Source organism: Phyllobates terribilis, unplaced genomic scaffold (assembly GCF_046119375.1).
Source record: "Phyllobates terribilis strain yellow unplaced genomic scaffold, ASM4611937v1 Scaffold_2__4_contigs__length_985480577, whole genome shotgun sequence".
NCBI lineage: Eukaryota > Metazoa > Chordata > Amphibia > Anura > Dendrobatidae > Phyllobates > Phyllobates terribilis.
The window spans coordinates 388,297,401-388,310,080 of NW_027362762.1; the positions used below are offsets into that span (position 1 = coordinate 388,297,401).

The window sequence follows — 12,680 nt, forward strand, 5'->3', positions numbered from 1 at the left end:
ACACTCAACATGGACCAGAGGAAGCAAAGAGAAGAGTTGTCTCAGGAGATTAGAAAGAAAATTCTAGACAAACATGTTAAAGGTAAAGGTTATAAGACCATCTCCAAGCAACTTGATGTTCCTGTGACTACAGTTGAACATATTATTCAGAAATTTAAGATCCATGGGACTGTAGCAAACCTCCCTGGACATGTCTGCAGGAGGAAAATTGATGACAAATCAAAGAGATGGATAATACGAATGGTAACAAAAGAGCCCAGGATAACTTCTAAAAAGATTAAAGGTGAACTTCAAGCTCAAGGAACATCAGTGTCAAATCGCACCATCTGTTGCTGTTTGATCCAAAGTTAATTTCATGGGAGACGACCAAGGAGAACACCATTGTTGAAAAAAAAATCATAAAAAAGTCAGACTGTAATTTGCCAAACTACATGTTGACAAGCCACAAAGTTTCTGGGAGAATGTCCTATGGACAGATGAGACTAAAATGGAAGTTTTTAGCAAGGCACATCAGCTCTATGTTCACAGATGGAAAAATGAAGCATATCAAGAAAAGAACACTGTCCCTACTGTGAAACATGCAGGAGGCTCTGTTATGTTCTGGGGCTGCTTTGCTGCATCTGGCACTGGGTGTCTTGAATCTGTACAGGGTACAATGAAATCTCAAGACTATCAAGGGATTCTAGAGAAAAATGTGCTGCCCAGTGACAGAAAGCTTGGTCTCAGTCGCAGGTCATGGGTCTTGGAAAAGGATAATGACCCAAAACGCACAGATAAAAACACCCAAGAATGGCTAAGAGGAAAACATTGGACTATACTGAAGTGGCCTTCTATTATCCCTGACCTAAATCCTATTTAGCATCTTTGGAAAGAGCTGAAACATGCTGTCTAGAAAAGGCAACCTTCAAACACGAGACAACTGGAGCAGTTTGCTCATGAGGAGTGGGCCAAAATACCTGTCGAGAGATGTAGAAGTCTCATTGACAGTTACAGGAATTGTTTGATTGCAGTGATTGCCTTAATAGTTCAACAAAATATTAAGTTAAGAGTACCATCATTTTTGTCCAGGCCTATATCATGAGTTTAATTTTTTTTTAAATTCTGTGGAAGCAGGGTTGAAAAGCAATGTCTGACTTTCATTTGTTCATTTTCATAGATTTTTAATTTATTAATACTTTTGTCAGATTCAAGTTATTTCTGTGACCATTGTGGGTTTTTCTTTCATTAAACGAGGGGTACCAACAATTTTGACCATGTGTGTAATATATGAGTTTCACTTTTTGTATTGAAGAACTGTAATAAATTAACTTTTTGATGATTTTCTAATTTAATGAAAAGCATTTAGTTTAGTGAGAAGCACCTATATATAGAGAGAGAGAGAGAGAGAGAGAAAGAAAGAAATAGATAGATGGATAGATAGATAGAAAAAATAAAGTCCAAACAGCACCAGCAAACACGCTGTAAGGCTGTGTACCCACGAGACGTTTTTTAATCATTTGCGCAGCGACAAAAACGCTGCAGAAATGCTTAAAAAATGCTTGGTAGAAGGTCTGCCATGGTCCCCAATGATAATCCGCATGTGCTGTGCACATGCTGCGGAAATTTCCGCTGCGGATTATCATTGCGGAAAAAAACGCAGCATTACCAATTATTTTGCGGAAGTGCTGCGTTTTCGCCGCCTTTGACTTGTACTGGAACGCATGGATTATGCATCACTGCATATGTAGATGCGCATTCCACGTGTTCCAATGTGCGGATGGTACCCGGGTGTGGAGGACAGGAGACTCTCCTCCGGACCGGGTACCATAGAACATGTAAAAAAAAAAATATATAAATGTTATATTTACTTTCTGACGGCCCCCGCTGCACTTGTCCTCCCTTGCCGGCAGCTCGCGATGGACTGAAGGACCTGCGCTGATGTCAGTCATAGTCATGTGACGGCAGGTCCTTCAGTGCAGTGTACCGCGATCTGCCGGCAAGGGAGAACGGAGCGAAGCAAGACTGCGGGGGCCATCAGAAGGTAAGTATAGATTTATTTTTTATTTTTAAACATTCTTTCGGTCACACTATATAAATCCATGCCGGTTGCATGGATTTATATAGTGTGACCAAGTTGTCAAGCACTTTCCAAGTGATGCTAAAATCGCTTGGAAAGCGCTTGTCAACCCGCATGCAGAAATGCATGTGAAGAACGCTTCACATCCGCATGTCCCTGGCAGGAAAACGCATGTACAATCCGCATGCTTTTTTTCTGCCAGGGAGATACAGAAACGCTCAGGAAAAATCCGGAGCATTTCTGCATCATGGGCACATAGCCTAAAATTTAAAACGGGTGCACGTCCTCCAGGCACCCAATAGATGAATTCCAAAAAATGAAGACAGCACTCCTGTAGAAATTCCAGTGATATATTAGCTCAAAGGAGCCTTAGCTCCTTTGAGCTAATAAATTACTGTAATTTCTACAGGAGTATTGTCTTCATTTTTTGAAATTTAGATAGTTAGATAGATAGATAGATAGATAGAGAGAGAGATAGATAGATGTCAAATTGTTTTACTGTTTTATTTACCTTGCCACTGTATAATTAAATATTAAATATATTATCTTCCAGAGAGAAAAAAAGGGTGGATTGTTGAAACTTCTAGCTGGAGCCTCTGCAAAAAAGAAATCCCGTTCTCCGCCTTCTATCTCACCAACACATGATCCCCAGGCTATGATGGAAGGAGTAATTCAAGGTGCAATAGGACTTGAGTTCTCCATAACCAACCATGGAAGAGCGGGGTCATGTCCCATTGAAAGTGAAATGCAGGGAGCAATGGGAATGCACCCGCTACACAGAAAAACTGGTTCTTTAGATCTAAATTTTTCAATTCCATCTCCAGTAAGACAGCCTGCCTGTGCAATGGTAACCGTACGCCCAGAACCTAAATCACTCTCCAGACAAAGGTAAGAATATTATAAAAATATAAATGATTATATGATAAATTATTAGTTTTGTTTTTTAGGATATAACCACATTTATGGTAAAAATGGAGGTTTTAATTTCCAATGTGTATATGGCATCAACGTATTCTGCAGTATTGTACAGAAATTGTCATTCCTCATATCAGTCCCTTTCCTTAGTATGGCTCTGAGCACTGTTCATGGATTTTGGAAATTCTTAAGAGGGCTTCCACTGACATTTTTCATGCTAGGCACTCCACAAAGCAGGTCCCAGGGAATGGTTTCATATTCAGCCTTTTACCACTGTATAGAGATCGGGCATTCACTGCAAAATCCACTGGGCTGCATTGCTTCTTCAAGCAGTTACTGGCTAGTTAAGCAAGTTGGCAGTGGGGATGTCGACAAGGTCAAAACTAGAGGCCAGCAGGAGTTGGGAGGGAGGCATTGGGTTAATACACCCTAGAATCAAGTCCCAAGTATCTCTCCAGATAAGACAGCAGAGTGCTAATTAGTGAGTCAAGTCAGCTATCAAAAATAGCGATCAGGAATCTAGCAACAGGAGTAGAATAAAAGCTTACAACTGGCATCACAAAGAAAATGTAAAAAGGTCCCATGCTCTACCACTGGCCACCAAACTCCGCTTCCCAGGCTGGCCCAGCAATGACACAAGCACTGCCCTCTTTGCCTCCAGCACCACTCACTTAGTCAAAGTGGTGGCTAACGACAGCATAGGCAGCTGGTGCAGGAAAGGACCAAGTAAGTATGGTATTTTAGAGGCTCTAATGTACACATTTAAAATACACAATAGGGACAATTTCAGAGAAAGCCTATTTTTGGGGTTTTGTGTCAAATTATGTACAATTTGGATTTTTTTCTTTGTTTTTTTTGTGTTGTTCTAATACAGACAAAGGAACTAAACATGGGTATAACAAAACATGTGTAACTGCAATAATTTTCTTGGAAAAATACTTCATTTTTTAGAACAGTTTCAAGGGTGCCAACACTTTTGGCCATGACTGTAGATGTGATTAGATTTTTCTTGGAACCATAAAGCATGAAATATTTTGTACATGGAGACTCCAAGGGAATATTTTCCCATCACCTCTAGTACATCTGAATCTTAACAAGTTTTTCACAGTAAAATAATATATCTACACAGGTCAAGGACATTTTCTTTTAAGCACAAGAAAATTCATTCTAAAGACTCTAAATGAATTTACATAAATTAAAAAATGAATTCCCAAGAAACACGTAGACCTCTTTTTGAGTTAAAATTAGTATGTTCAAAAGTGATTTCAGTCTTTTGTGAAAGTAGCCATTGATGTGATTTTATGCTGTCAATGCAGAATTATTACTCTCTTGATTCACTTGGAAAGATAGCGCCAGACCCTAAAACCGTCTAAGCAATTCACGTTAACTGGTCCCTTCTTATGTATTCATAACACGATGACACTTCCTAGCTAAACTAATAAACTCATCTGCAGCACACAATGATTTTCTTGAACTAATTTTACCTTTCGCTGCCACAAGCTGACATCTGGAATGATGGGGCTTTTGGAGGTGTCTAATATGGCTCCTAGAGTACAGCTTTGCTGAGAAATTGAAATACTCCTTAATTAACATAGCCACGAAGTCACATGCAGCCCACAAGATATCATCTTTAAGTCATGTTATCTAAAATACACAGGAAAATATCATTTAATTTGCAGATGTTCTTTGCAAAATCTAAAAACAATTTTCTTGCCTGAAAATTAAGTTCACCAAGATAGTTAGTGAGTAAAGGGACTCTGTCGGCACAGAATGACTATTCAAACCAAGCACAGGCACTCGGTGTGGCCAAACATTTTAAGTGCACCTTCCCTACTTGTTTTGCATCTCTTTTCTCCCCCACTTCTTTGATTGACAGCTCTGGCTTTATAGAGCCAGAGAAGGGCTTAGATGGTGGGAAAACCAGTAGACGGGAAGGTGCACTTAAATTTTTGGCCATGCCAAGTGTGCACTAAGCGACTGTGCTTGGTTTGAATAGTCATTCTGTGCTGACACATTCCCTTTAAATATGCTGAATAATGCAAATAATTGTATTTTTGACCCATAATTTTAATAATGTGTACCCAACAAGTACTGAAACCTCACTCCCCAACCAACCTGTTATTGTAGCAGCCGACTAAGACAAAATGTGTACATAAATTTGGCGCCAAAATAAGCTTGAAGCTATGACAATATATGGCTTCAGTAATGATAATTGCTGGTAATTTAGTTGCACTGTCTCTAGATAAGTTTTTAATACACTCTTAAGACATAAATGTGATGGCACACCCAGTCAGGGAAGGAAATGTGACTGTGCTCCGGAAGCCTTATGTAAGTTGATTGCGTGTAGCATTCATCTAGGATGCTGAGGCATTTGTTCCCTATGCATCTCAGCTATCAATTTCAGCCATATTAGTTCCATGAGGTTAGTGTTTTAGTTACATTAGGTCTCCTAGGCTTCTTTTAATTGGATCATTCATAAATGAAATTGAATCAGATGCTAATTTATTGTAGTTCAGTGGTAACATCAGTGAAAGCAGAAGTAACATATTTTCTAGAATGGTATCTCTTGACTTAGCATCCTAGAAGGCACAGGTCTCTGGGAGATCCATAAAAATGGTGAATAGCAAAGTGGACACAATGGAGCCAAATCTAATCATACGTATTTTGACATCATGAGCTCATTGGCTGCTGAAGGTGACCAAAATGGAGTGAGATCTCATCCCAAGTCAACTTGTTAGGCCTTTGTCTCGACCACTAACTCAAGTTGGGAAGCCCTCAATCTCTTCTATCTGTCTGCAAAGTATTATTTCTCTTTTTGTTATAGGGAAGGAATAAGGAAGTATTGTCTTACATTGATTGACTGCTCCAGTGAGCTGATAAAGGGATGGGGCACTAGAGAAGCCTTTAGGAATTACACAAATTTCTGACGAAAGTGAGGCATTATATTAGCTTTTCTTACCTTACAGTAGGTGTTAAAACCTGGGCTTTTCAACTTACTATTGTAGTGCTTTAGTAAACGTTTTTTATTTAAGACTCTAAAGGACATGGATAGACCAAAGCTATTATTCTACACCCTACATACCAACAGAGGTTAACCCTAATCTAGGGAGAAATATTATGCAAATACAGTGGCATGTAAAAGTTTGGGCACCCCTGGTCAAAATTACTGTTATCGTGAACAATTAAGCTAGTTGAAGATGAAATGATCTCAAAGGCCTAAAGTTAAATATGATACATTTCCTTTACATTTTAAAAATTACTAAAAGAAAAATGGGCCAATGCAAAAGTTTGGGCACCCTTGGAGATTTGTGTGCTCAGATAACTTTGACCAACGTTTCAGACCTTAATTAGCCTGTTAGGGTTATGGCTTGTTCACTATCATTGTTAGTAAATGCCAGGCTCCTGCTTTGTGGGCCTCCACCATTTTCATTTTCAGAGTGCTTGGCAGCTGCTTAGAAGAACCCATGGCTGCTGTTTTTTGACTCAAGGTTGGAGGAGGCTGTGTTTTTTAAAGCTGGGAAATTTGCATCACCTGGCCTTTCCTAACGATGATAGTGAACAAGACATAACCCTATCAGGCTAATTAAGGTCTAAAACCTTGGTAAAAGTTATCTGAGCACACAAATCTCCAAGGGAGCCCAAAGTTTTGCATCGGCCCATTTTCCCATGTGTCATCTTCAACTTTAGGCCTTTTAGAGATCATTTCATCTTCAACTTGCTTAACTGTTCACAATAACAGTAATTTTGACTAGGGGTGCCCAAACTTTTACATGTCACTGTATTTAGTATATCGCTTAATACTCATAAGTTTATTTCCCCTGTCCCACACTTATTATACTAATGACAATGTGGGAGTAAGAGGATTCCCCCTGGGAAAAATACCAGTCTCACAGAGGTGAGGCCCATCTCACATTCTATAAAAGAAGAGCACCTGACTTGTCCATGTCATCTCTACTTCCCCATCCATGGAGGTGTTGTAATGTAATAAAATACAGCCATGGATCAGGAATAGCCAATCTGCCCTCATCCTTATTACGCTATTAGCAGCGTTTGTAGTTGTATTCGAGCATGCTGTTTACGCCATAGTTACTCCTTAAACTTAGTTTGTACTTTACGAAATATGGGTGGAGTAAGAGAACAAGGAGCGTTATGTAGCGTATAACAATTGTGGCATAAGGATCATCTTGATAAGATTTCCTCTACCTATAACTGTTAGCGGGAGTCTGGACCATGCATCTATATGAATTCTAAATTTATCTAACAAAGGGTCTACGTTCAATGTGACATATTCTTTAGGCTTAGCACTGACAGTTATTCCTAAGTATTTAAACTTGTCTACAATTTGTAACTGAGATTGTTCCACTATTGGAGAATGGGGCAGAGGATCTACTACCATCAGGACAGATCTATTCCAATTAACTGATAAACCTGACAACCTTCTGAAGTCTGTTATGATTGACAATATTGGACTGATTGAAGATGTTACATTATCTATAAAAAGCAGCATATCATCTGCATAGAGACTCACTTGCTCCTCAATTTCTCCACATCTAAACCCAATAAAATCCTTTGACTGTCTTAAGCGACACTCCAAGGATTCAATGGCCAAACCAAAGAGGAAGGGCAACATCGGGCAGCCCTGTCTAGTGCCCCTTTGTAATTTAAAAGTCTAAGCGAGTTGGCCATTTAGTCGGAGTTTAGCAACTGGGGAATGATATAAGAGCCAGGTTAAAGCCCATCTTTTTCAAAACTGTCCCCAGCTAATTCCATTCTACACTGTCAAATACTTTGGCAGCGTCCAAGGACATAACCGCCCTTGTGCCATCTCCCTTTCAGCTCATTTGGAGGTTGAGGAATAGACGTCTCAGAATTATAGCGGTAGATGCATTAGGCATAAACCCAGATTATCCTCATGTTCTACTTCTCTAAGAACTTTAATCAGTCTATTGGCTAAAGCCTTAGCTAGTAACAGTTTTCAATTTTTGCATGCATTTTCTGTCTTTAGTGTTTCTCTAATAAATTTGCTTGTATTAAAAGCAATACGAAACATTCAGGCCATCTTTTACAAGACTGCACCCAGTCGGCACAGTCATCCGTTGCAACGGTTTTAAGATACTGATTGAGATAATTAATGCAAACAGTATGTTCGAATATCTGTCAATTGGTTTTAATGTTTTCATTTATCACTTAAATGTCCTGAATTTCAGATATCGAGTTGTTGTTCCCTATCCACCACAAAGTGAAGCAGAAATTGAACTAAAAGAAGGCGACATTGTATTTGTTCATAAGAAGCGGGAAGATGGTTGGTATAAAGGCACATTGCAAAGAAATGGAAGGACAGGGCTTTTCCCTGGAAGTTTTGTTGAAAGTTTCTGATTCTGTCAAGCACCATTTCTATACAATGAAGGAGCATCCAGCAAATTACCATATGCTATGTTGGAAACATGGTGGGTGAAAACACACAATAAGCACAAAACATCAAAGAAAGAAAGTGGTTGCCAAAACAAATTGAGTTGCCATTTTGACTTCCAAAGATACCCTTGGACCATCAGTCTATGATCTAAAGAGAAAAGTAAGTTGGATGTCCATCACTGAGAAATGGCTGACTACAAGATCCCTCAGTATGTTGGAGTAGTGCCTTCTGCTTAGAACCATGAACTGAGAAGATGCACATTTTGACCATGTTTGCTAATTGTGATGTATACATGATACACATGAAATTACTTTCAAATTAATCTTTTATTCTATGCTAACTTATTTGTATACACTGCAGTGTTCTTATTACTTGCCTATGCAAGAGGAATATATTATATGAATCGGCCAATGGGCTTTGCACATTGTACATTTGATGTACTGGATTATGGTAGATTCTTCTACAGTAATGCCTGCACAATAAAAGGCACAAGCTTACCATTGTTTAAAAAAAATATGTTACAATGTAGGGAATATTTAGCAACCCATTGAATGTTGGTCTTTCATTTACTTATCAGATAAGTTTTTGGTAGGAAGGTTTCAATATTATGTTTACATTTTTACTCATTAGCCGTTATAATCACATAAAATTTTGCCGAATGGTTTCGCTCAAATATCTGTCAGTAAGATTAAAACTGACAACGAGAACCAGCATAATTAAAGAAAGCACAATGGTAGAGAAGGGAAGGTGAGGCTTGACAAGGCATTGCATTTGAAAAACACAGCTGCTGCCATAAACAGCAGCACTCAGGTCCGTGGGCCATGTCTGCTGTTACAGCACTGCTGTATTTAACTGAGTGAGACTGCGCTGTAAACCCAGACACATCCAATGGACAAGAGTGACATGTTTTTGGAAGATAGCCTCCATGTTGTTTTTTTTTAATTTCCTACAATCTTTAAATCTGGCAAAGAAAATTATATATAAATGCAGTTATAAGTTATTTGTGAAGTGAAGAAAAGCAGTATTTAAAATATAAAAAAATAATAATTCAGAATCATATATTTATTAATGACACATGTTGGGGGACAAGAATTTAGTTAGATACATGTTAAAATTATTTAGTAAAATGTGCTTGTAAAAAGAACACTGCAAAACCCGTGAGGAAAATATTTGTGTACAGATTGTAAAGTCGTGTCCTCATTTAGATAATGTTCTGGAACTGTGGTAATGAAATACAATGTCTGGCTGGTCTTCATCTACTCTAAACCATTACATTATACAACCAGCAACAACATGTAGACTTATCAGTGCAATAATTATAATTGGCAAATTATTATTAGAGTCAATCTGTCTTCAGGTTTTTGCTGAGTAATCTCTGAGTACCATGATATAGGGGAAGAGAGCCTGAGTCCAGGGATGTGTCACTTACTAGGCTGTGTTTTTCTGTTTCAATACAATCAGTGTTTTATCAGCAGGAGATTTTCACTACAGGACAAGCTGCCTCATGCCTTCTAATCAGTGGTGTGGGTGGGGCTAGACACAGGGCTTAGCATTCTGAGCTCAGCTAAAGATGAAACGCAGAAAATGTGATTATCATAACTGCTGCACTCAGTAAACTAAGGGACACGGCACTGGAATCAGACTCTCTGTCCCTATCTCATCCTGCTCTCAGGTTACATAGCAATAACCTGCTGACCATATACCATCAAAATGAATTGTCAAAAATAGGTAAGGGAAAATGATGACCGACAATGGGGCATACTTATCTATTGTGTCTTTTAGACAGTGGATACGTAGACTGGGCAGCCTTAAACTGTGCCATATATATCAACGTCCATGCTGTTTAATAAATTTGGCACATCTATACATCCTAGTCTTAAGTTATACAAACTATTACTTGGTTTACTTTGTGCCAGAAATGTGCACCAAAATTTTGATACATTTTTGGCATACCGTGTCACATTTGGACCATGCCTCTTTTCCAATGCGACCATACCCTTTTCCTGTGAAGCCACACCCTTTGTTGGACAAGGAACAGAAAGTGTCTAAAACATATAATAAATAGTGGAAGTTATGGAATACAGTTTTTGGGACTTATTGCACCAGAATGCTAATATGAACCAACCCACTGAAAATAATAAAGGAGAATACCTATGTATATCCGATGTCCAATAGGGAATGCCAATTTTGTTTGGTGAATTTGTTCAGATTTTTATAAAGAAAAAAAAGTAATGAATGTGTGTGAAATCAGACATGTGAAGGTACAGTACAAGCTCATGGACCTCAAGAAAGTCCTTTTACAGTCCCATGAGCAAGCACCATGTTCATGAGCCCTTAGACCAGAAAGGACTGGCTATATCAGAAAAGCTCTAAATGTCATATTATGTATATGCATCCAACCTGAGGGCACTATCACACAATTACTTATCAAAATCAGGCTTCATACAACAAAATAATGTACAGAATAATGAGGATTTACAATAATTGTAATAGAAAACAATGAGGAAAAAGGGTTGTTAATGTTTAATACTGTACATTGAAATATAGGGTTGTGTCATGTAATCAATGTATGAAATCTAAGATGTTAATATATATGATGATGTTGTGCATTAAAGGATAATTTCACCCAAGACACTTTTACATTTGCTAAGACTCGATAGACATAATGGAAAAAGAAATCCATTGAATCCAATACTGCCTGATCTCTACTTGAGTCATACCTTTTTCTTCTTCTTATCTTTTGCATTGTCTGTTGTTCAACTTTTTTGTTAAAGAGGTTTTCCGGGATTATGAAAAATCAGATCAGTGGGGTTCTGAATCCCCGCAAGCCCACCAATCAGATGCCTACAGCTCCAGTGGTAGCTTGGTATAAACTGTAGAAAGCATGTACAGCACAGCTTCATACACTGTGCAGTGGCCATTTTCAGGTGATCCCTTACATTTGCACCAGTTTTGATAAATCTTCCCAAATCCTATATGCTGCTTATTTTCACAGTGAGAAAAAGCTAAGGTTTACTGCTGACATTGCATGCACTTATGTATTTCTATAGTTTTTTTTTATTTTACTGCAAGCTAAGAGAAATTTGGAAAATACATAAGAACACTGTAGGACTATACTGTGGTACTGTACTAATTAATAATGCCGCTTTACAGTGCACAAATAACCCATCCATATAATGATAGCCTGAATGCCCTGGATAACAGCACCATCCAAGGACCCAAGTTAATAGTGTCACCAAAGCCAGCAGACTGTTCCTCTAAACAATAGTGCCAATAGAGTGTCCCCTATTAACAGTGCCAGCAGAACGTCTCCTTGTACACAATAGTGCCAGCAGAGTAATTACTGTAAACAATAGTGCCGAAGTGTTAAAGTATTATCTATGACTGTCTAGGCAGTGAATGGGTTACATTTTCACCATAATTTAGTTCTTCACTACTTCATTTAATAATATATTTTATAGGGGTTTGAGCTTTATTTTCTGTGGTATAGCCATAGGGATTGAATGGTAAAGAAAGCTCACTTTATAAAAACTTATACAACCCCATAATATTTTCACAGTGATGGTGGGAAGCCGACAAGCTGTATCAGAGAAAGGGAAGTTCTAACAATTTAACTGCCTCATCCTGCCTTGTGTATGCTCCTCTGTACAGCATGAGATGCCTGCTTCCATTTCATTTCTGTTTTAAAAATAAAAAAAAATTGTAATTGCTGAAATAAATTCTTTATTCCAGCTGGGAAATGTCATCTTCATTTAAAGGGGTATTTTTAAATTTAGAAGTTGTCCATAAGATAGGTGATTACTTACCAATCACTGGGGGCCCATTTGTTGGAACCTCATGGATCGTGAAAACTCAGAAGAGCCCTATGTGAATGGAGCGGAGGTTAATCATATACACTTGCACTCCGTTCATTATTATTGAAGTGCTGAAGACCAGCTGAGCTCTTTGCTTAAAGGGGTATTCCCTTCTCCAAGATCCTATCCCAAGATGTAGTAGGTGTAATAATAATAATATTAGCAAATATCTCCAATTAGAAATGTAGTATAGTATTTTTGATTTGTGATGTCTCTTTCCTCATGAGCAGGCATTGCAGGACCTTAGGTATCCATGGTTACATCCACTGATAAAGTGACAGTTAGCTAGGTGTTAGTGGTCATAACCGTGGATACCTAAGGTCCTGCAATGCATGCACATGAGGAAAGAGACATCGCAAATCAAAAATACTGTACTACATTTCTAAGTGGAGGTATTTGCTAATATTATTATTACACCTACTACATATTGGGATAGGATCTT

At 38.3% G+C, this 12,680-nt stretch overlaps 1 protein-coding gene across 2 annotated transcripts in view; it reads left to right on the plus strand.

Moving 5' to 3' along the window:
• SH3RF3 (SH3 domain containing ring finger 3) overlaps window positions 1-12,381 on the plus strand; it is a 661,819-nt gene extending 649,438 nt beyond the window's left edge. For both annotated transcript variants that reach the window (XM_073664834.1, XM_073664836.1), the window contains 2 exons: window positions 2,610-2,944; window positions 8,179-12,381. In XM_073664834.1, the coding sequence (XP_073520935.1) occupies window positions 2,610-2,944; window positions 8,179-8,347 (504 nt within the window). In that variant the 3' untranslated portion in view covers window positions 8,348-12,381. The remainder of the gene's footprint in view (window positions 1-2,609; window positions 2,945-8,178) is intronic.
• Window positions 12,382-12,680: the final 299 nt, after the last annotated feature.